This window comes from Peromyscus californicus, unplaced genomic scaffold, assembly GCF_007827085.1.
Source record: "Peromyscus californicus insignis strain IS unplaced genomic scaffold, ASM782708v3 Scaffold_3__1_contigs__length_106647218, whole genome shotgun sequence".
Classification (NCBI taxonomy): Eukaryota; Metazoa; Chordata; class Mammalia; order Rodentia; family Cricetidae; genus Peromyscus; species Peromyscus californicus.
In genome coordinates this window covers 7481424-7506636 of record NW_026294551.1, presented here as the reverse complement: position 1 = coordinate 7506636, position 25213 = coordinate 7481424, and the positions used below count along the sequence as shown (strand labels likewise).

The window sequence follows — 25213 nt, the reverse complement described above, 5'->3', positions numbered from 1 at the left end:
GTATGTCTTACTTTCCTGCTGTCTCTGTCTGGCTAGGGGCTGATCGTCTGGCTTCTGGTGTGTCCCTCTCTTTCTCCCTCATTCTCTTTGTTCCACTCTTCTCTTGAACCTGGATTTCTCCTTCTACTTATTCTCTCTGTCTGTCAGTGCCCATATCCCTCTCCTGCCTAGCTACTGACCGTTCAGCTTTTAATTAGATTTACCAGGTGCTTTATTTAGGCAGGTAAGGAGGAACAGCCACACATCTTTACATAATTAAACAAATCCACCATAAACAAATGTAACACATTTTTACACAGTTAAAGTAATATTCTGCAACATAAACAAATGTAACACATTTTTACAAAGTTACAATAATAATCCACAACACTCCTCATTTGGTCTCACTGAGCCGAATATCTGGACTTCAGGGACCAAGACTGAGCTACACCTTGGGAACCCTGACATGTGGCACAGAGACTCAGTCAACTGCTCCATCTGTGTTTGGAACAGGTTTAGTCACTGAGTTGTGTTGACAAAAAGGCAGGGTGTTTTCTCTCTGTAAGCTACAGACATCCAAAATGACTTTTATGCAAACTTTTATGCCTCTTGGTGAAGCCACATTTCCCAGATATTTGGTTAAACACCTGTATGGTGGCCCAGAGACTTTGTCCTCCAGGGAACTGGGGCCCTAAAAAGAAACATGACTTATCTTGTATTTTCTCCTCCACTGGAGGCCATCAGAGGAAGAAAGGCCTAGGGAGGCACTGTAGGATATTCTGAGAGGGAGAACCTGAGTGGGTTCCAGAACCTCAGCTGTCCTGCTATAAGAGGTGTCTGACCCCACAGTACCCCAGAGTCATGGTACTGCAGACCACAGTCATTTCCTCATAGAAATATTCTTTTCTAGGCTAGGGAGATGGCTCAGCTGGTAAAGAACTTGCCTTTCTTGTAAGTGCAAGCACATGAGTGAGACCAACACAGCCCATGGGTTTTTTATTTTGTTTTGTCCTGTGTGTGTGTGCTGTGGGATGGTCTGTATGTCAAATGTGTTGCTGATTGGTCAATGAATAAATCACTGATTGGTCAGTGGCCAGGCAGGAAGTGTAGGCGGGACTAACAGAGAGGAGAATTGAGAGAACAGGATGCTGGGTGAGGGAGACACGGCCAGCCGCCATCAGGACAAGCCGCATGTGAAGATGCCGGTAAGCCACAAGCCATGTGGCAAGGTATAGATTTATGGAAATGGATTAATTTAAGCTGTAAGAACAGTTAGCAAGAAGCCTGCCACGGCCATACAGTGTGTAACCAATATAAGTCTCTGTGTTTACTTGGTCGGGTCTGAGTGGCTGTGGGACTGGCGGGTGAGAGAGTTTGTCCTGACTGTGGGCCAGGCAGGAAAACTTTAAGCTATGTGTGTGTGTGTGTGTGTGTGTGTGTGTGTGTGTGTGTGTGTGTGTGTGTGTGTGTTGTAAAGCTGGGGCAGTTTTGCGTGTTTGTATAGCCCAGCTAGGAGGTAGAGTCAGGTAGCTCCCTGGATTTCCCCACCAGCTGCCTGGTCTACTTAGCAAAAGTCCAGGGCAATGAGAAATCCTGTCTCAGACAATAGTACAATGACACCTGAATTTGTCCTCTACATACACATATGCACCCACAATGGATAAACACACACACACACACACACACACACACACACACACACACACACACACACACACCCGGGATAGAGGTATTATTTTCTATCATTTGGAAGGTGTTTCTCTCTTTCCTGGGCATCAGGACTCTGGGCCTTCACCAGGCCAACTTCACCTCCCCCAGAGCACCTCTGAGGCCTGTTCACCCAAAGGAGTGCACTGAGCATGCCCAGGAGCAGGGGCACCTCCACAAAAACCAGGAGCTTGAAGTAGATGCTGCTCAGCAGGGACCTACAGGAAATGGAGACAGAAAGTAAGCTGTCACCGGGCATAGAGGTCTCAGGGTTCCTCGTGTCCATGTCCTAGCCTTCAGTGAGCTAGCTGATAAGGACAAACCTTGATGCAAGCAGGATGGCCTCCCTGCGAGTGTGTGGCTGGTCATGCTGCCTGCAGGCTAAGCTCCAGCTGGGGAAGCTTTGCCTGATTCCCACCTCTCTTCTTGAACCAATCCCTTCTCTAGTTGGCTGGTTGTTCAAGCCCAAAAAGATTTCAACTTGTGGTTTGAATCAAGGTCAGAGAGTCAGAGTTGATATTGCTCTCCAAGGCTGCATAATAGGGTGCAAAGGCATGGTCACCAGTGTCTTATACTTCAAGGCCTAATCACAAGATGCTTTGCCGTGGGGCATGGGTTACCAGGTGTTTGGAAGGGTCTACACTTGGCTCTACCTTGTGCTTTGATCTTGAAAGGGGGAGGTCTTTTGCCCCTCCCCTTGCTAGTGTATAAAAAGCCTGTTAGAAACAACTCGAGGCTGCTGGGTATTGACCCAGAGCCCTCCTAAATCTATCCTATGTTTCTTTTTTCTATGTCTACTTCTATATTTCCTGTCTAGCATTTCTCAAATTCCTCACTCACTCCTTCAAGGGACCCTTCAATAGGTCACGTTGGAACCCCAACCCTGGTCTCCTGACAGCTGGTCTCCCAGAAGTCCTCCTCATCTAGTCTGCATTCCAGTCAGGGTGCAGGTTTCCCTGATCCGTGACCTTTTGACCTTGGCTTCTGCTACATTCTTCACCCAGATGTCCCTGCCCAACCTCATCACTGCCTGTGTGGGAGCTGACATACATCCTAGGAGGCTTGGGCACACTACATCAAGAAATGTTTGGTGGCTGCTTCTGCTCTGTCACATGAATTGATACTCATGTTGTAGTTTTTTTTTGTGTTCCTTATTATACACCGTGGATCATGAGGCCCTGAACAGTATTGATCCCCTATTCCCACCTCTCTGTCATCCTCATCCCCTTTCCAGGACTCCATCTCCTTTCTTGACCATCCTTGATTTCTCCTTTGGCCCAACACAAGGCCATCCTCAGCTCATGGAAAGGATCTACAACTGCAGATACTCTGTGAGTCACAGGTTGGCATGAACATGTTCCTGGAAGTTGGAAGAGCTGCCTCTTGTCAGACCATTCATCAGATGTCCTGACATGTTTCCCAGGACTGACCTATGTGCATGCTCTACATTCTCTTGAACTCTATACATTTCGGGGGCCTCATATTCTCTGTCTCTCCATAACTAACACTCCATCCACTTGCAAAACAAATTAAAAAACACTTCCAAAGCACTAGGAGACAGAGAAAATTTAAAAAGTAATCCTCAAGATAGCTTACAAGGCTGAAATATTTTGAGACATGTTTGTATACCTTAAGGCTTGGTTAGCAGAAAGAACACAATAGAGGTGGGAATGTGGGCAGGACTAGATAAGACCTGAGGGACAATTCTCAGGGAGGGTTAGTGAGGTGACCTCTACCTTGGCTACAGGGGGATGTGGGGGCTAGTGTTTTAGCTGTGTCCATGACCTGGAGACGTGACCCCAACAGGCTGGGATGGAATTATGCCAAAGTAGCTATAAGGTGCTGGGAACTCCTCTGGACACATTCAAGAGTGACGAGCATAATACTGGTACAACATAGCCCTCAGTTTCCCATGTCCTCCTCTGCACTGTGTAGACCCCACACTGGCTCCTGGCAGAGTTGCATTGGAACAAGATTTGTTTATGAAGCTGGAGCAGGAGATGATGGGAGAAGAATCTCTTCTATCTCAGAGGAGACCCAACCATGGCCCTCTGTCCTGCCCTCTGGGGGACACATGGGGACACAACAAAGTCCAGGCTCAATCTCTTTTGCCACTCAGATAAAGATGTTGCCTTCCTGTAGCTGAAGCTTAGAAGGGAAGTCTTGGTATACTAAAAGGTAAAAGGGTTGGGGAGCCTACCTCAAACTTTAACATGAGAATGTAGCAGCCCCAGTGTCCCTCTAAGACAGTTACTGAGTTTAGCAAATAAAATTACAAGATGGCCAAGCCAATTTGGTATTCAGATAAGTGATTTTTTCAAAATTATAAATATAGCCATGTAATGCTTGGGAATGTACATAGGCTAGAAATGAAAGGTTTTCGTGTATCCTGGGAGTCCTGGGCATCTATGTTTTATCCAGGGGAGAGGCCACAGGGACAGCCCAGTGATGAAAGAGCTGCCGGGGTCCAGCTCTGCTTACCAGGTGTGGGTGTTGGTTTGAGTCCCTCCATAGTTGCCAGTGTTCTCCATGGTTGATGGTGTGGATGTCAGAACTGGGGCCATGGTTGTCATTGTTATAGTTGAAGTTTCTGGGGCTAAAGACACAAACAGAACATGGTTCACTCCTGTGGACAGTCCAGCTCTAGATATGGCCTAATCTTTTCCCACTAGTAATTTAGGAATTTGCTCTCCAGTCACCATCCAAACCTTCACATTAATTCCTTTCTAAAGAAAGATGATGTGGGAGCAAAGCAGCCCCCTTTAAAACCCACTTCCTCCATGGCTCACTCATTACTGCCTGGTGTGCAATATGCAGAAAAACTTCAGTTTCGCATTTTTTGTCTATTTTGAAAAATATTTATTTATATGTCTATGGGTGTTTGCTTGCCCATATCTATGTGCACCACATGTATGGGCACCATGTGCCTGTGGTTCCATTGAGGCCAGAAGAGGCCATCAGATCCCTGGAACTGGAGTTGAAGATGGTTGTGAGCTGCTATATGGGTGCTGAGATCCAAACCCAGTCCTCTGGAAAAGCAGCCCATGCTCTTAATCACTGAGCCATCTCTCCAGACCTAATTTTGTCTATTTTCTTTACTGTAGTTGTTTAAACAGACATAAATCTGATCCTTATTACTCTATCTTATGCAGAAACAGAGCTTCTGTGGCTTCATCTATTTTGTGTTAAAGGGGTGGTGTTGGGGGGTGTCAGGATGGGAGTTTAGTTCAGTGGTAGGGTGCGTGGCTAGCACACCTGAGGTTTGAGTTCAGTCCCCACATCTGTACAAGTGAGAATATGCAAGACTCACATGTGGGGGCAGGAAGACAAAGCCTCCCCACCTCACCTTTATCCCAGTAGAAAACAGGACCAGCAGAGTCGGCTGTGTTTATATTTCCCAGTAAGACTTTTATGGTAATGAATTCAGGGTCCCTGATTCCTCACCCCAGCCAGAATCTTCTAGAATTTTTTCTTACCTGGGTCAATGTTCACATTAACTTTAAAATGGGGATCAGGTCCAGTATTCTCAATCGCGCACCAGTAAATGCCAGCATCGCTTATCCTCAGGTCCTCCATGGTCACTGTGACGATGAAGTTTGTCTGGTCGTCCCTGATGGACACACGGTCCTTCCTCACCAACTTCTCTGATGCATCGGTTTGAATGAAGATCTCACATGTTCTCCAAACAGCTCCTTGGCACCAGAACTTCTTGTAATCCTTCCAGGATGAGTCATAAGGACACCGCACAGTCAAGGAGCCCTGCTCCTGACCCCTCATCATGTCTGGCCCTGTGATTGGATCCGGAGCAGTGGAGAAGCCTGGAAAATACAAACCCACAGACAACTGATCTCCCACTCCAAGAATGGGACACAATATTCTGTGCTGAAAAGAGTTCACAACTTATCATCCATTAAGAGCAACCCCTTTCTCAAGACAGATCATCGCCATTCTATTGGTCAAAGACTCAAGAAAAAAATGCTGAAGGTCTCAGAAGGAAAGTGGTGACACTGAGCAATCATGACTTCTGTCATCCACACCTCTTCACTCCCCAGTGGACAATAAAAGTACTTTTCTAAGGATCCTTTTGCAACCATCTTTGTGTTACCCTGGAGCAGAGGACGTGTCAGAAGGGATTGTGCACAGGACGCGATCCTGAGTTCATTGCAGTACCCGTGACCCTCAGAAGGTCCATCTGAAGACATCACATTCTGTGGCCATGCAGAGGCCACTTCAGGGAGTCCAGCAGTCTCTAGTGGTTGAGTGTGTGTGTGTGTGTGGGGTACTTACATAGGAAGCACAAAATAAACAATAATAAATACCTGCTTTAAAACCAGTAAAGGAAGCCTTCAGGGTATTAGATTCAACAATAAAAACAACAATTGTAGCTAGAGTTTTTCCTGCCTGGCCCACAGTCAAGACAAATCTTTGTCACCCGCCAGTCCCACAGCCGCTCAGACCCAACCAAGTAAACACAGAGACTTATATTGTTTAAAAACTGTATGGCCATGGCAGGCTTCTTGCTAACTGTTCTTACAGCTTAAATTAATCCATTTCCATAAATCTGTACCTTGCCATGTGGCTCATGGCTTACCGGCATCTTCACATGCTGCTTGTCATGGCGGCGGCTGGCAGTGACTCCTTCTGCATTCCTGTTGTTTCTTTTCTCCTCTCTGTTATTCCCACCTATACTTCCTGCCTAGCCACTGGCCAATCAGTGTTTTATTTATTGGCCAATCAGAGCAATTTAACATACAGACCATCCCACAGCAAACAATAACACCAAAGTATGTTCCTAATGGCACAGGTAAGAAAACAAAAATCACTAAATGTAATTATTTCAAACTACAATAACTCAAACAACAGAGTGGAGACACAGATTCCAGCCTGGGAGAGCATCTTTTCAGACTATGCATCTGACAAGAGGTTAATTTCTAGACTATATGAGCAAGAATTCAACTCAAGAGTCCATAAGCAGTCATAATCCAGTAGAAAATGATCTACTGAGGCACTGTGGAGAAGGCTTAGTCAGTGAGACACCTGCTGTGTTAGCCTAAGCAAGAAGAACCTGAGTGTGTGTTCCCAGCAACCATGTAAATGTCAGGAGTGCTGGTGTGTCCCTGGAGCCCAGCACAGAGGTGGACAGTAGAGAGAGGGGATCCTGGAAGCCTTGGCCATCCAAGCCAGCCTCAGTGTCAGTATGGAACCCTATCTCAAATAATAAAGGTGGGAGTAGAGCTTGGTGGTGCATGCTTTAATGCCAGCACTCAGGAGGCAGAGACAGGCAGATCTCTGTGAGTTCAAGGCCAGCCTGGTTTACAAAAAGAGTTGCAGTCCATCTGGAACTACATAGTGAGACTCTGTGTCAAAAATAAAATAAAATGAAAAGATAAAGGTGTGCATGCACACTTGCTCACACCCACACACACATGAGCAGATTAACAGCAAACAGTTCTCAAAAGACGTACAAATGGTCAATAAATATATGGAGAAATGCTCCATTTCACTAATTGTCAGGGAGATTGATGCAAATCAGAATTACAGAGAGCCATCATCATCCCCCAGTTAGAATGGATATTACCAAAAAGACAAAATATAACAACTGTAGATGTGCATGTGGGACAGTGGAAGTCTCACACGCTGTGGGTTGGAATGTAAATTAGACATTGTGGGAAACAGTATGGAAGTTCCTCAGAAAAGCATAGAACTGCCACATAATTCAGCAGTTACATTCAGGGATAAAGCCTGTGTTAGTGAGCTTTTTGTCAACTTGACACCACCTGGGGGTAGGCAAAGAAAGAATATCAGTTGAGAAGATGCCTCCATCAGGTGGGCCTGTAGGCAAGGGGATGTGAGGAGGTCTAGTCCACTGTGGATGACAACACCCCTGGGTAGTATAAGAGAGCAGGCTGAAGAAACCATGGGGAGCAAGCCACTAAACCACACTCCTCCAGGATCTCTGCCTCAGTTCCTGCCTCCAGATTCCTGCCCATCTTGAGCTCCAGCTCTGGATTCTCTCCATGATGGACTTGATTCGGACATGTAAGTAAACAAGCCTTCTCCTCCCCCCGCTGTTCTTGGCCATGGCCTATATCACAGTGATAGAAAGCAAGCCCAGAGTCCAGAGAATTAGTGAGTTACTGCAGTGATCCTTCCCCTGTTTTTCCTGCAGCAGATTCACAACAGCCATGGCACAGGATCAGCCTTGATGTGGATGCATGGATAATAAAGTGTGGTTCATAAATGCAGTGGAATAGCATTGTAGATGGATTGAATTCCATCATTTGCAGCCAGGGATGGGATTGGAGGAAGTGAAATAAACCAGACACAGAAAGACACTACCACACATTTCTATTTATATGTGGAAGATAAAAAGTTATTCTCTGGGTCTAGGGGATGGGGAGATGGACGGGTCAGTAAAGTGTTTGCTGCAGAAGCAGGAGAACCTGAGTTTGGATCCACAGAACACATAGAAAAATTCAGATGAGGTGGGGTGTGTCTGGAGCCCTAAGAGCTGGGGAGTCAGGGACAGGAGGATCCCTGGGGATCCATCACTGGCCACCTAGACTGAGTCAGTGAGCTCCAGGTTCAGTGGGAGAGCCTGTCTCAACAAACAAGGTGGAGAGTGATAAAGGTATCCAATGGTAATTTCTGGCTTCCACATATATGTGTGCACACACCTATGTACCTAAGCACACACATACACACACTAAACATTTACATATGCATACACCTCACAGACAGATTTTTTTTCAAAAAGCATGAAAGTTAATATCAAAGAAGTAGTGAACAGAATAGCGGTTATCAGCCTGGAAGGGTGTAAGGGAAGAAAGGTGGACAGAGAGAGTGCTTAGGATGTAGGGGGTCATTTGATGAGTTGACAACTTCTAGTGTTGTACAACACAGCTGAGAAATATGGTTGATGATTCAATAATTCAAAATAGCTCATAGAGAAAATTTCAGATGCTTCTAGTACAAAGAAATGACAAATGCCTGTGGTGAATGGTCAGCTACCTAGATTTGACTGTCACATCCTATATACACACATGCAAATATAACATTGTATCTATCAGTTTCTTTTTCCTTTTTGAGATAGGTCTCCCTATGTGGACCAGATGGGCCTTGAACTCACAGAGGTCCACCTACCTCTGCCTTCTGAGTGCTGACGTTAAAGGCATACTCTACCACACGCGGCCCCTATAAGTATGTTTAAATACTGTGTCAATTAAAAATCAGAGTGCGACTGGAAATTGAGATGCATGCTAGAAATCCCAACACTCAGGATGGAATCCAGAGGATCACAATTTCAGAATCATCCTAGGCTGCATGAGATCCTATCTCAAAGTACCAAATATAAAGTATAAACATATTTTTAAAATAATTCATTTATCCCTTCACTCAACTGCTTTTGTGGAGCAACAGGGTTGAGAAACACACTCTGGAAGAATTTTGAAAATTTGTTTTTTTATTTTGGCTTTTCTGAAGCATCCATAGGATCCATCAGATGCCAAAGACTTGCCTTTTATTTAGGGAGTAAGCAGCTGGTGAATGAATTAGCCCTTCCTGTTTTCCCTAACCCAGGGCAGACTCTGTGTCCTGTGCCACCACTGACTCTGTGATGTCTTAAAGCCCCAGCTACTTACCTGGGAGGAAGAGGAGAAGAGCAGGGAACAGCCACATGGTCCTGTCTCCTCTCCTGGCCGTGGTGGTGACAGATGCCAACACCCTGCAAGGACTTGAAGTTCAGTCTGAATTTCCTTTAGGTCTCTCTCATTCACTTCCTTGATAACTTCTTGCTTTTTCATATTTCCTGAAAGAAGAAGTCAGTTTTTGAGAAGACCAAGTCATTGCATGTGTGGTACAGGCGATAGATGCAATGCTAGATCTGAACTTGAAAGATGGGTGGGACTTCCAAGGAGAGACACAGACAGACAGGACAGTAGAGACAGATGCAATACAGCAAATCCCTCTGCTCACCTGGGACATGAGTGAGCTTCAGGGGATCATGGGAGAGGAGAGCATGTAACGAGCTTTTCTGTGGACTGCCGGCTCTTGAATAATGACACAGAAACCTTTTATTAATTGTGAAAGCTTGGCCTTAGCCTAGGCTTGTTCCCAACTAGCTCTTCTTTTTTTTAATTTTTATTTCTTTTTATTTTATGTATGAGTGCTCTGCATATATACCTGTATGCCAGAAGAGGACATCAAATCCTATAATAGATGGTTGTGAGCTACTATGTGGCTGCTGGGAATTGAACTCAGAAGAGTAGCCAATATTCATAATCTCTGCGCCATCTCTCCACCCCTCCCAACTAGCTCTTAATACTTAAATTAACTTGTTTATATTAATCTAAATTCTGCCACATAGCTCATTACCTCTCCTCAGTACCCTAAGTCCAACTTCCTCCATGTCTGATCCTACTCCTCAAAATCTTTCCCTGAGTTCCTATCTCTGCCCGGAAGTCCTGCCTGTCCTCTCCTTTCTAGCTATTTGCTGTTCAGCCCTTTATTAAACCAATCAGTAAGGGAGGAGAAAGAGACATCTTTATACTTTGTACAAAAAGATTATCCCAACATTTCCCCCTTTGAGAAATCCAATAAAATGCTCTTTCTCTAACATCAATAAACTATATACAATAAAAAAAAATTATCAGGCAAGAATTACATTCCCAATGTCCAGTCCATTTGGATGTTTCTTCCAACCATGGAGAAAGTACTCCATCATCTATCCTCCTTGATGAGTCTGTTGTTTTGTACCCAAATCACTTTCTATCATAACTTGTATTACTAGGCAAAGATATCCTTTTAGAGATTGAAACAATTTTAGACAAACAACTTAAGCTTATATGTTTCTCAACCTTTATAAACTTTAAATCTCTGAGTTTCTTTTTTAAATTTGGTAGCAATGAAATCTATAAAACCATAACTATCTAGTCTTTAATGCCATCAGAGACCTGAGAAGGATAAAATATTACCTGAGTAAAGAGAAAGTACAGAGCAAGAAACTTCCAAAACTAAGAAATGACAGAGACAGCTGGCTGCCTGGACAGTCACTCAAAGTTCCTCTGCAATTTTGGAGCATCCATCTTCAGCCTTCAGGCCCAGAATATCTAACAGACTTTTCCTGAAGCAGAAATTCTGAAGGACTGGCCTACCTTGTTTTTGCAAAGTTTAACAGTCAACTTCTTTTGTCTCCTACTTGTCCAGTTTGAACAGCATACTGTCAGCAGTCAAGGCAAGAACAGTTTCTTGCTCAATGGTCAGCTTTGTCACATTTGACGCAAACTTCATATGGAAGTTCTTCAGTGCCTATCATCCGCTTCAAAGTAGATTGGTGCTGGCAGGCAGTGTCACTGTCATAAAAGCTTTATGTTATTAGAACATCTTAAATGTCATATTCTATAAATCTCTGAAGTGTTTAAAGACCACCTATCTATCTAAAATATACCTCTGTTTAACTTTGAAAACATACCTAATATGATGACAAGCTTGATTGCAATAGATGACTATTAACCTGCATTTCCTAATTATCCTAAACAGTTTATAACAGTAGCTTTCAGGGCTAGAACACTACATTACATTTTTAAATGAGTTGCATAGGTACAATACCTTAAACAGGAGCAGAAACATCTATACAATATGCTGTAACAAAAATAAACTTAAATTCATATCAATACACAAAAATCCATGCAGTGTAAAATATTGAGACTAGTAGTTGCTTTTTAGTTTCAAAGTAGATTCAAAAATCTGCCCTTTTATCCTATCATTCCTACACCCCCCATTTTTTCATCCATATGCCCCTTTCTTTCCCCAACAGTAGATAAAAGGGGAAGGAGGATAGAGGAAAGAAAAAGAAAGAAATCCCTTAATTTAACTCTTTGTTTAGTTTCCTCCATGATCATGACCAATAATAACTTGTACTCAACTGCCCTAAATGACAGCAAACATCTGTAACCCACCAGATGACAAAAAAACAACACCCTTCCATACCTCTCGGGAATGTGGGTGTCATGTTCTTAAAATTGCTTCTTGTTGTCTGGGGGTGATGGCGTCTTCAGGTGACCCAGAGAAAACTGGGACAATGGTCATGTCTTGGGAGAGCTAGTTGTATCATTGGTGGTCCAGTTTCTCTGTGATGGAAAAGTGCGGGGCTTAACTGAAGTCCTGGCTAGCAGTCTGTGAGGATGGATCATCTGAGCTAGCAGCTTTGAAGTTGTCCTGTATGCAGATTTCCGAGGAAGCAGCAACACAGGCGTTCTGTGAGTCTGGATCACCTGGGCTACTTGTCTTGTCTTCATTAATGTCTGGTCCTTTTGGTCTGAAAACATACAAACTTTTAAAAGTAACATACATATCTACATTAACACAAGTATGGAATGTGTGGTGTGCACAAATCAGCTAAAGATGATTCTCTGTTCTATATTTGAGCAGGTAAAAGGCACCTGTCAATTTTATAAGTCTGTTTGGACTGCATAACCAAACTGTCATGAGAACTCTGTAGGCAACAAGATTTATCATGGCTCATCCAGTTTCAGAGCTGTTCCCATGTAGAGGGACCAGCATATAATGTTACCTGTCTTATAGTTTTCTTGGTTTCTTCCTCATGTCTGCAGCCAAGATTTCAGGAGGTCTCCCCTGATCAAATACGATCTTTATTAATTTTGAAGGAGTCCATAGCTTTTTCTTTCCTGTGGAAACAAAGGTATAACCTCTCCCCCAATGTAACACATTTCCTGAATTTCATTCTGAAGTTAAGACATCCTTAAATTATATATGATGGTTTGATTCAGCAGTTTTTTTTACTGTCCATTGTTTCTCCACAGTTGCTGGCTTTTGTTCATTAACATTTAAAATATTTGAAGTAAATAAAGCACTACATAATGTCTAAATGCCCTGTGTATGGCATTTTCCATCCTTACATGGCTTATTCTGTTTATATTACTTTACTCTCTCTTTGAAGACTTACTTTATTATTTTCTAAGTATTTAATTTTTTCCCTATGGCTGTCTACACCCATTTAATTTTCCTTCTTCAGCACCTAAGCACATTTTCAAGCACACCTTGGACCTGTTCGTAGGTTTTCTCTGTCTGGCCTTGGCTTTCTGCTTGCCTGCAGCATTTCTCTGACAGCGTGAGCTAAGCCTTAAAGGGCCCCTGTCCTGACAGACTGGACAAGGAGGGGTGGTTGTATTCAACAAGCACCCACAAGCCTGCCAGGGAGACTCTGGTTTTGAAACTTCTTTTCAGCTTTCTCAGGAGGGTGACTGCAATAGCAAGAAAGCATAAAGCAGCCCAGGCTAGCCCAGTGGTGAGGGGCACTGCTGAAGGCTCAGCCTGGGGCAGCACTGCTATGAACTCAGAGCAGCGATTTCTCTGGTCAGGGACACCTGTCACAATGACTACTGGGGCCACAGGTGTTCACTCAGAGAATGGGAGAGTTTGGGTTTGAGGCAAGGTCTCATGTCGCTCAACCTGCCTTGATCCTCCATCCTCTGGCACCAAAGTCCCGGGATTCCAGGCGGTCACCACCATGCTCAGTGTTATGAGGGGCTGAAGACTGAACCCAAGGTTTCACGAATGCCAGCAAGCACTCTACCCACTGAGCTGAATCCACAACCCCTTGTTTTGTTTTTGTAAGACTGAATTTTGCTGTGTAGTTGGCTTCAAACCCTCACTCTCCAGTGTGAGCCTCCCAAGTGGTGGGAATCTGCAGCTGGTTGAAATCCAGAGGACAAGTTGTAAGTGTCCATAGATACAGGTACAAAGTAAGCCTGGTATCAAACTTTTGGGAGGAAAATTTAAGCATACACACACACACACACACACACACACACACACACACACACACACTTAATCTTCATTGCCCACTTGCCTGGGCTTTGAAATCACCTAGGAGAATACCCTGTAGGTGCATCTCTGAGGGTGTGTACAGGGAAGTTTGAATGAGGATGTTGGCAGTTCTAAAAACTCTAGGCTGAGGTCTATATTCCGTCATACTCATAGACTGGCACTACCCCAATTGTCATTAGAGAGCCGTTATCCAGTAACTGGTGGAAACAGACGCAGAGACCCACAGCCAAGCATTGGTCCTAATTTGGGGAATCCTGCTGAAGAGAGGGAGGAAGGTTTGTACCAGCCAAGGGGGACAAGGACATCACAAGGGAATCCCCAGAAACAACTAACCTGGGCTCATAGGAGCTCAGAGTCTAGACCAACAGCCAGGGAGCCTGCACGGGACTGACCTAGGCCATTTACATATGTGTGACAGTTTTAGCTTTGTCTACTTCTGGAACTCATAGAAGTGGGATCAGGGGCTCTGTCTAGTGCTTTGGATGTCTTTTGGGAAACTCTTCCTCATACTTGGTTGCCTTGCCCAATCTTAATACAAGGAGAAGAGCTTAGTCCTACCTGAACTCGATATGCCATGCTTTGTTGAGATCCATGGGAAGCCTGCCAAACAGAGGAGGAGTGGGTGGGGTGGGTAGAAGTGAGGTGGGGAGAAAAATGGGAGGAGTGGAGGGTCAGGATGTAAAATAAACAAATAAAGTTAACTTAATAAACAATGCTGATAGAAGGAAAGATTAAGAAGACACTGCCATCTACTGGCCTAAGCCACCTCAGAAAAGTCACCACAAGGGGAAGGAAGATTGAGCCTGATAGGTAGGTGTGGCTAAAGTTTTCCTGCCTGGCCCACAGTCAGGACAAATCTCTATCCCCTGCCATTCCCACAGCCGTTCAGACCCAACCAAGTAAACACAGAGACTTATATTGGTTACAAACTGTATGGCCATGGCAGGCTTCTTGCTAACTGTTCTTATAGCTTAAATTAATCCATTTCTATAAATCTATACCTTGCCATGCATTGTGGCTTACCGGCATCTTCACATGCTGTTTGTCATCATGGCGGCTGGCAGTGTCTCTGACTCAGCCTTCCACTTCCCAGCTTTATTCTCCTCCTTGTCCCGCCTATACTTCCTACCTGGCCACTGGCCAATCAGTGATTTATTTATTGACCAATCAGCAACACACTTGACAAACAAACCATCCCACAGCAGTCTCTAAACTCTAAAATAGGAGTTTTAAAGAATCTGCAGCCAGGACATTAAACTGCTACAGAAAAGGGTCTTAATCTAGGACCATCTCATTGCTTATTAGAAGGACAACAAGATCTGAAGGTGTGACACTACACACACCCTGTCACAAGGCAGGCAGAAGAGCTGAATCTGCCCTGCTGACTGGTCCCCATCTCATTCCTGAAGGCCCATCTGTGCACCTTAGGTCAGTCCCCATGCCTGCTGGGAGCATCATATGGCCCCAGGCATACATCCACAGCTCTGAAGTCTCCATCCTCTGGTCAGAGGTCACAGACTAACATTTGATGTTCTGCATGGACTAACAGACACGTTCTGGTTTGCCCACAATAATTCAAGGGAAATTTGTCTGTGTAAGTTGCACTGTGGGTGCTCTGTCCTTGGTTCAGAATCCATATTTTAGTGGCCTCATCTTTCCCTGGGCTCTAGGTAATGTCACATGTCTTCCACTCAAATGCGTCTGACTGGTTTTTGACAAAAACAAAAGCAGTGTGGAAAGATGGAGAGTTTAACACACACTGTTGAAACATTTGGATATCCACACCCTAGAAAACTAAATGCCTAGAACTGCCCCCTCCCATTCAGAACAAGAAATCCCAATTAAATCATGATTCATGAGCTTAAAGGTTAACAAAAAGCTACAAAACTCAAGCCTTTTGGCTACCAACCTAGCCAAAAAGCAGTGAGCTCCACTTCAGGGAGAGACCCTGCCTCAAGGAATAAGGTGGAGAGTGATATAGCAAGGCAACTCACACCCTCCTTTGACCTCTGCACGCTCATGTGAGTGCGCACACACACACACACACACACACACACACACACACACACATACATGAGGTGGGGAGGAGTAAATAAATATTGTAGATAGATACTTTAAAACTTTATAAAAGTTGCAACAAATACAAGGCTGCTATTGATTTTTTATAGACAATACCAAACATAACCTTTAAAAGAAATTTGAAGAATTGGGTGTCATCAAAGCTTTAAATGTGTAGTCCAGGGAGATGGGTAAAGTGCTTGTCATGTAATCATGAGGAATGAGTTCAGGTCCCCAGCACTGACGTAAAACCTGGGTACAGTGGTACACATCGGTAACTTCAGAACTGAAAGTGGGGGAAGCAGAGCCAGGGGACTCCCAACACGGACTTTTCAGCAACATTTCTTTCTTTTTTAAAGTTTTACTTTCTTTATTTTACATGTATGAGTGTTCTGCCTGCCCATATGTATGTGTAAATGCAGTGCCCACAGAGGCCAGAAGGAGGCATTGGATTCCCTGAGCCAAGTTCTGAGATAACAAGTGTGGGTACTAAGAACTGAACTTAGCTCCTCTGCAAGAGCAGCCACTTCTCCTAACCATTGAACTATCACTCTAGCTCAGATTTTGTTTTCTTTTTAGGAACTGATTGGCTAGTCTAAAGGTGTGCATAGAAGAGGACCTGACCATTGTTTACGGACATCCTGACATCCACAAGAGTGACATGACATCAAGGCTTGACACTAAAGCTCTAGCAATGAAACAGCAGTGGACCTGTTCAGAGCTGAGGAATTAGACAAACTACACAAACCAGAGAAGCCAGGAAAAAAATTCAAACATATTCAGAATCAGTATCTTCCAAAAAGTGGCTGGCATTGCAGGGCACTGGGAAGATGTGATAAGTGTTAAATTAATTGAGAGGAAACTAATTGATTATTAGTTCAGCCTTGATGGAAAAATCAGTAAAGAGCAGACATGGTGATTCACACCTTTAATCCCAACTCTCAGGAGGTGCAGACAGATGGGTCTCTGTGAGTTCTGGGCTAGCCTGGTCTACATAGAGAGTTCCAGGCCATCCAGAGTTACAGAGCAAGGATTTGTCTGAAAAATATCAGTTAAAAATTGGTCAAGGACATACTTACTCATAAAAGGAAAAAATTTTAAATACTTCACAAGGACTAGGAGGATGGCTCAGTGGTTGAAGATACTGTGTGAGCCTGGGGACCTAAATCTAGTTCTCAGAATCATGTGGAAGTGAAAGGAGAGACCTCATTCCACAAAGATGTTCACTGACTGCCAAATGTGTGCTGTGACATGCACATGTGTGCACACACACCACAAACATACTAAATAGTAATAAATAAAAATGTGAGATATAAAAATGTTTACAAGAAACAGAAAAACAATTAATTTTTAGGATATCACTTCCATTTATTTCTGTTGCTGTTACTATCCCCCCTCTTACTCCTCCTCCTCTTCTTCTTCATCCTCTCTGAGGCTTTTGATTGTTTGTTTAAAAATGCCCTTATTTATTATTATGTGTATGGATGTCTGTGCCTCAGTGCATGTCTTTACACCAGGACAGTGCTCACAGAGGCCAGAAAAGGGCATTGGATCATCTGGAGTTATAGACAGTTGTGAGCTGCCATATGGGTGCTGGGTATCAAACCTGGGTCCTCTGGAAGAACAGCCAGTGCTCCTAACTGCTGAGCCATCTCTCCAGGCCCTGCTTGTTTTTGGAGACTGAGTCCTATGGAGCCCAGGCTGAACTGGAACTGACAGTGTAGCTGAGGATGACTAAACTCCAGAAATCAGGCCTCTACCTCCCGAGTGCTGGGATTACAGACATGTGCTTGGCTTGGTATTAATAATTTCTTAAATGAGAGGCAAAAAGTATAATCAGTAGACTAATTTGGTACATTATAATTAAAAGTCATTTATCAAAAGATATGAAAAAAGGTGACTGGGGAGGTAGGTCAGTCAATGAAATGATTGCTGTATGAGCAAAAGGTCTTGAATTGGATCTGCAGAACCCACATAGAAAGCAGGCCTTCAGGACACATGCTTATGACCAGAGTCATCCATCTGTGTTCTGTTTCATCACAAACACAGGATGGGGGAGGAGGGGAGAGAAGGAGGAAGGAAGGAGGCAGAAGAAAAGGAAAAGGATACTCCAAAGTGTTTAACCGCAGAGGAAAACGATGTAATAGTGTGCTAACACAGCCAACCAGAGCAACACAAACAAGATGCACAGTACAGTGTCAACACATCAGTGTGCATGGACCTCAAAGACACAACGATGTCAAATGATAAAACCAAAGACTTAGAAATGAGGCATGTGAACTGGGCATGGTAGCACATGCCCATAATTCCAGAACTAGGGAGGCTGAGGCAGGAGGATGAAGAGCTGGAAACTAGCCTGGGCTACACAGTGAGACCCTGCTAATGAAAGAAATGGAAGAAGGAAGGAAAGAAAGGAGGAGAAAGGGAGAGAGATGTAGAGACAGACACACCATCAGACAGACACACAGATAGATAAATAGTTAGACAGAGTAAGAGGGCTGGGGTGCATCTCTGTGACAAAGTGCTTGTTCTGCATGTCAGGCTTTGGATTTACTCCTGAACACTGAGGGAAAAGAGGGTAACACTGGTATAGGCAGCTGGTGCTGGTGAATCTCTGTGAGTTAAAGGCCAGCTTGGTCAACATAGCGAGTTTTAGACCAGGACTCCATAATGAGACCCTGTCTCTAGAAAAGAAAGTATAATTCTGTCTATATAAAAACCCCAAACAGAGACACTAAACAATACACCCTGGGCAAACCCATGTGCAAGTATGTGACAAAACCTTAAACCAGCAGAAAAAAAATACCAGGTTGAGGTAGTCACCAAGGAGAATAGAAAGCAGGTATGTGACATCAGAGAGGAGGATCGTCAGTATAGACCACATTCTATTACTGCATCTGGAGGAGGGCACAGTGTCAAGAGTATTTGCATGTGAGCTCTATCTATTTATTGGACATGTTGTCAAACTGCCCTCTAAATATCTATGTCCATAAACTCTGATTAGCGCGGTCCTCAGCCTGGGTTGGAGAAGCTTCCCTCTGCTGTGGTCTTGGTGCTGAGAAAATGTGACAAATGAGTGCTCAGCCGTAAACGGGACATGTATATCAAACCCTAGCCTACGCCACCCCAAGGCACCTCCGTGTTACTAGAAGGCGCCTTCATCATACCCCAAGCAACCCCATCCTATCCCAAGGCTCAGGAACATTATGGAAGGAAGAAGGAGAGGAAAGCATTCAACAGCCAGAGGTGAGGAGGAGAGGGGTGTGAGAAGCAGCGATCTGGCTGAGGCATGGTCACTGCACTCATGACATTGTGACTGTGGTCACCTGTCCAAGACCAAGACAGCAAGATCGGTTAGCATTCCGGTGGGTGGCACTATGGATTCAGTGGGTTAGGAAGAGAAAGAGAAGAATGGAAGGAAGGGAATGGACCACGAAGGGGAGGAGGGAACACATGAGGGAGGGGGAGGGTGGGGTTGGAGGAAGATATGATAGAGTTCTGTTGTACATGTGTGAAATTATCTAAGAATAAACAATGATATTCTATTATAATGTGTATGTATATGCATTTATTGGGCACATTCTTTTATGCATTTGACACAGCAAAAAGAGTCTTGTAAAAATCTGAGAGTATTCTCAGAATCACAGATTTATTTCTTGTCCTCTGCCACCAGAAGAGCTGTGTTAGGGACATGGACAGGGCTTCGACGTCAACAGACCTCACTGATTCTCATAATCGGGACAGTGCTGCTTCTCCCCAGAGCACCGCTGAGGCCTGTTCACCCAGAGGACGGCACTGAGCATGCTCAGGAGCAGGGGCACCTCCAGAAAGACCAGGACCTGGAAGTAGATGCTACTCAGCAGGGGCCTGTGGGGACAAGGTCACAATAAGCTCCCTTCCCAGAAGGTGGTGATGGTGTCCTGCACTGTGTGCCTGTCTCTTTACCCAGGTGTGTGTCCAAGGTGCTCTTTTCAGGGACAAGGACAAGGAACCCTGCCTGATTGAGCAGTGTGACTGATAGCCCAAGAATTAGCCTGGAACTGTGGGTCTGACTCAATCTGTCCATGGACCTCCACTCCTAAGGCCTCTATGCAGGCAGGCGCTGCCTCCTCCACCCAGACCCCAACTCTCTTCTAAACTGAGTTCCCCTATTTTCTCCTGGTGGCTCTTCTTTGTTATTTATTTATGTGTTTGTTTGTTTGGTTGGTTGGTTGGTTTTTTGGAAGATAGGGGGAAGGGTCTCTCTTTTATGTAGCCCAGGCTGTCCTGGAACTCACTATGTAGAGCAGGATGGCCTTCAACTCACAGAGATCCACCTGCCTTGTTCTCCCAAGTACTGGTGTTAAAGCCTTGTGCCACAACAAACCAGTGATTGTATTTATTTTCATCAGTTAATAAATTAATTTACCGGTGTGTGTGTGTGTGTGTGTGTGTGTGTGTGTGTGTGTGTGTGTGTGTGTGTTCATGTGTGTGTATGTAGGATAACCTTGGGTGTCATTCTTCAAGAATCATCACCTTGTTATGTTGGTGTTGGAACAGGTCTCACTATGCAGCTCTGGCTAGAATGAAATTTGTTATGAAGTCCAGGCTGAGTTTCATCTCTTAGACTGGCCTGCCTTTGCCTCCCAAGTGCTGGAATAAAGGCATGAGTCACCACACCTGATGCATCTATCTTGTTATCTGAAAGGATCTCACATTGGCCTGGAGCTTGCCAAGTAGTCTAGGCTGGCTGGAAAGTGAGTCTCAGGGATTCTCCTGTCTCCACTTCCACAGCTCAGGTATTTCAAGTGTATGCCACCATGCCTGACATGTAGGTGCTGAGGCTCGAACTCAGATCCTTTACCAGCAGAGCCATCTCCCCAGACTCTGGGTGTGTTTGTGTAGTCACCTCTTGACAGGAAACTAACTCCATCTCAGCAGGTCTGGGTCTGGGTGTCATTGCTGTGTCCCAATCTGTAGATGAGCAACTGTTGTTCACAAGACACTCCCCAGGTCAGTGTGTGATTGGAAGATGCAGGAGATGCCCAAGGAGGGAGACCCAAACCCTTCTACCTCCACCTCCCAGCATTACCCCCACCCCAATCCAGAGCCCTCAGGGTTCCTCACCGGGGTGGTAGGCTGGGACCAGAAGTTGTATCCTCTGTGGTCACGCTGGACTGAGTGTGCACTGGTGAGGATGTGGGGGACCCCAGGATATTTGCTATGATCTTCGGTATAGAGACTGTGACTGGAGCTAAGGATGGAAACACAGACTGTCCCAGTGACCTCCACTCCATCTCCTCCCCACTGAAACCTCTGCAGCTCTGCTGCACACAGGTCCCTAGGGACACGGTGGACAGCTGTGTAACAGCCTACAAGCCCCATGGCCCCACCAAGTCCTGGTCAGGGCTTCCCTTCCCAGCCTTTCCCATGGTGCATTGGGGCTGGTTGGCACTTTCAAACTTGAGGCCAGTCTTCCTGTAGAGGAGAGTTTAAGTGTCAGTGACAAGACACTTGGTGCCAGGTCCCTTCTGGCCTCAGTCACACCTTTTGCTTCCTTGTCTTCCATCCTTCTGGGGACAGACACCGAGTGGTGAGACTCTGTCTGCCTGGCCCCCTCATTCCCACACTGTCACCTAGACAGGCCACTGGGAAGTCTTTCCTGAGGAATGGCCAGATGGAAAGTTCTAGAAAGACAGATGCTTGAAGGACCCTGTGGAGAGTGGCCTCTACTGAGGGGAACTAGAGACACCAGCAGGATTTGGTTCCACCCACTTCACTGTGAACCAACAGAGGATGTTGGAGGGAAGTTTTTTTGAGGGGGAAACCAAAACTGAGAACCAGAACAGGAAGCTGGGTGTGGGGATGGGAGCCTGTAATCCCAGTGCCAGAGAGGCAGAGTCAGGAAGATCAGTCATTCAAGATGAACCCCAGGTACACAGTGAGTTTGTGGCCAGCCTGGGCTACACAAGACCCTCTCTCAGAAAAGAGAAAACTGGGAATAACAGAGCAGTTCAGCCCCTTCAGCCCCTCCACCACCCGGCCCTTAAAGAGATGCTGCACTAGTTAGGAGTCTGTAACAAGGGAGGCTCCATTAGGGGAGAATGACTGCAGACATGGAGAACATTGGGACCAAAGGAGCTGAGAGACTGTCTTCCATCCAGCTTCACCCTCTGCCTGGGAAGGGGCACTTTTGGGGGATTCCCTGAGTTTCTTTCTGTAGTAAATGTTTCCTGGGAAAGGGGGATGGAGGGGAACTTGGAGTAGTTGAATGGATTCCTCAGGGATCAAGAACCCTGATATACAATCTACCCTCCTTTTTGTATCTCTGGTTCCTATCAGAAGACCCACAAACACTGTGATGAGGCTGCTCCCTCAGGACCTCCATGGAAGGGAAGTGTCCACTCAGTCCCAGACCAGAGCAGGCTTTGAGAGAGGGGAGCAGATACTCTGGCGTACTGTTCCCACATGAGTTGGGGACAGGACCAAGTGAGACCTGGGAGAGAGGACTTGTCTGCTATCAGGACAGGAAGTCACAAAAAGCCAGTGGTTCAGGGCTTGTCTCTGGCCTGAGACTGTCACATGGGACACACAGATCAGCTGATGAGACAGCTCGGTGGATAAAGACTCTGCTTGTCAAGCCTGATGACCTGAGTTTGAGCCCCATGACAACACTGTGGAGGCAGAACTAAGTGCCAGTTCTCTGACTGAAACACACCATGGGCTAGTCCAACTAACTAACTAATTAACTAACTAACTAAATGTAATAAAAAGAGAGTTTCTAAGAACTCAGGTTCCCCATTGTGCTTGTGTGTACACGCACACACATGTATTGGTGTACATATGCTATCACATATACCACACATGCTCTCACAAGGCACACGTGGACTCACACTCCCTGTGGCCTGATTCACTGATTCACCAAGCTCACCATGCTATTGTATCTGCCTTCCTTCCTTAATGAGGGAATGACAGGCCTGGACTCAGGATGCCCTGACATGAAGGGAGCTTACCTGGGACCACGGACACCACAACCTTGAAGGAGTTATCAATCCCAAAGGAGGGATTGATTTTCACAGAGGATCTGTCATCAAAAAATGGCGTGTCCACCCCACACTTGTAGGTGCCTGCATCCTCCAGGGTGAGGTTCTCCAAGGTCACTGTGAAGGTAAGGTTGGCTGGATGGTCCCTGATGGACACTCGGCCTTTCCCAGCTTCTTTTGAGGCTCTGGTCTTGACAATCTCTTTACATGGTGTTAGCAGTGACACTCTGCACCAGTATTTGTCGTTAGTCTTGTGTTCCTCCTCGTACTGACACCGCACACTCAGGGACTCCCCCACAGTGCCTGTCACCTTGCTGGGGCCACGCAGAGGGACACAGTCTGAAAAACACAAGGCCCAATTCTGCACCCTCACAGGTGGATGGTGGTCAGGCCCCCCTTGGTCATCTCCTAGAGAGCTGTCTGGTCTGGAGGAAACATCGAGGAAGGAGACAGGCTTTGTCAGACCCAGGAGTCAGGACTGAGGTGAGCACCTGTGTTGTCAGGAAGAGGGGACGGGGAGGGGGCTTGTCCCTTGAGAAAGGAAGGGCCCTGGAGGAAACAACACTCTGTGTGTGTGTGTGTGTGTGTGTGTGTGTGTGTGTGTGTGTGTGTGTGTGTGAGAGAGAGAGAGAGAGAGAGAGAGAGAGAGAGAGAGACAGAGAGAGAGACAGAGAAAGAAAGAGAGACAAAGGGAGGGAATGAGATAGTCTTTACCTATGTACTTATAAGTGGTGTATGTCTCTGTGGGTGTGACGTGTCTATGCAGGAATCAGTGCTTGTGTGTGTCTTTGGTATGCATACACACGTATGCAAATATATGTGTATACCCAATAAAGATCGTGTGCTTTTATGACAATGTCTGTCACAGCTAACCCTCTCAGCAGGTCCTGACTGTCTCAGTGTGGTAGTCATGACTGTACTGTGCACTGAATCCTGACAGCACCTGTGAGGTGACACTGGCTACTCCTGCCCACCCTAAGTCCTTGTCTTCACTCTGGCCCATCTTCCTCTGCTGGCTGCTCTCTCCCACCTGCTATCCCCCATCATGCCCTCTCACTTACTCCAGGAGTTCCCCTTTCAGAGCTGTAACCCCACACACACCCCTGTCCCTGTGCTCACCTGGGACCTGAAAGAGGAGCAGAGCTGAAGGCAGCCACACTCCCATCACTCTTGGGAGCATTTCTTCAGCTCTGATGTCTCCTGCCCACACCAAGCCCAAGACAAGGGGGGTGCGGTCTCCTTCTCGAAAGTCCAGTGTTCACATGCCGACTTCTCCTTTCTGTCCTCTGCTTCCTGGTCCCCTGGGAGGCTCCAGATGAACTGGTACAGGAATTGCTCTGAATGCTCCAGGACTCAGGGGCACAGGTTCCTATCACTCCCAGTGAAGGTACACATCCCCAACCATGGATTGAGGATGCCACCTGTCCCCCAGCCTTCATCTAAGGGCTTCACAACCTTCCCACCTCTGGCCAGCCTTTGAGAGCATTTTCTTTTTGTTCATGCTGTCCATCCTCTGTGATAAGTCACTTCCTGAGCTGACTTGAGATCTGTCCATCTTATCTTGCTCCATCTCCATGAGGAGAGGAACCATCTCCTTCACTCTTGTGAATTCCACACCATTTGTGCCTGTGTCACTCACAGTGAAACCCTCTTGAGTTCATTGTGAATGGGAGGTTCATGGGACAATGAGGATGAGTGCTTGGCCAGTCTACTCTTTGCATCTTTGGTCTTGTTAACCACAGAGGTGGTAAATATGGATGGTAAACACATTGTCATGTCTTGTATTCCCCTTCTCAGGAATTCCCCCTTTGGGAACCTGTGCAGTGCTAGGACTGAGCAGAATGAAGGTATTGGGGGCTTTATGGAGAGCCTGCTCCAAGGCCCCCTCCAGGGTAATGCAAGAGAATCTACTAAGGCAGCGAGGGCTAGACTGTTTCTATCTGAGGGTATTTAGAAATAAATTTTATTCATCTCTTACTGGTCAAATAAGGAAACACACACGATTTCTGTTGTTAACTTTCTCTTTTACTTAATGTTAAAAAGGCTTCTGACTCTTCAGTCTCCACACAGTTACATATGTCCACATTGCTGCATACAGCTGCATATCTTTACAGACACACATCTCTTCACATGGCTACACAATTTCTTTGACATGCATTTCTCTTCTACATCTCTTTTATATGCAGCTTCATCTTCCATGTCCACACAGTCACTAATCTCCACTAACCACAGCTAAGCATCTCATTTATGGCCGTCTCTCCATACGGCACTTTACACAGTTTCTGGGCACAGCTTCTCTACGTAGCAGCAGCTCTTCCACACAGTGATCTCTCTCTCTCTCTCTCTCTCTCTCTCTCTCTCTCTCTCTCTCTCTCTCTCTCTCTCTCTCTCACACACACACACACACACACACACACACACACACACACACACGCTTCTATATAATTTCCTGGCTCTTTACTCACTCATTCTTTCACCCATTTATTTCCTTACAATTCTCTCATGCTTCTTCTCTTCATCTCTCACTCAGCACACACACACACACACACACACACACACACACACACACACACACACACACACACACATTCTGCAGCAGC

The 25213-nt window shown here is 45.5% G+C and overlaps 2 protein-coding genes across 2 annotated transcripts; both read right to left on the bottom strand.

Moving 5' to 3' along the window:
* Positions 1-220: 220 nt before the first annotated feature.
* On the bottom strand, positions 221-9363 carry LOC128122119 (CMRF35-like molecule 3). The gene is made up of 4 exons (XM_052757401.1): positions 9327-9363; positions 5163-5504; positions 4168-4282; positions 221-1904 (listed from the first exon to the last, which is right to left on the bottom strand). Exons 1-4 carry the CDS (start codon positions 9361-9363, stop codon positions 1712-1714), a joined length of 687 nt encoding a protein of 228 aa, XP_052613361.1. The 3' UTR covers positions 221-1711.
* A 9919-nt stretch (positions 9364-19282) lies between these two features.
* Positions 19283-23657, bottom strand: LOC128121499 (CMRF-35-like molecule 4). Its single transcript, XM_052756225.1, has 4 exons — positions 23644-23657; positions 22584-23038; positions 20698-20824; positions 19283-19458 (listed from the first exon to the last, which is right to left on the bottom strand). Exons 1-4 carry the CDS (start codon positions 23655-23657, stop codon positions 19311-19313), a joined length of 744 nt encoding a protein of 247 aa, XP_052612185.1. The 3' UTR covers positions 19283-19310.
* Between the last annotated feature and the right edge of the window lie 1556 nt (positions 23658-25213).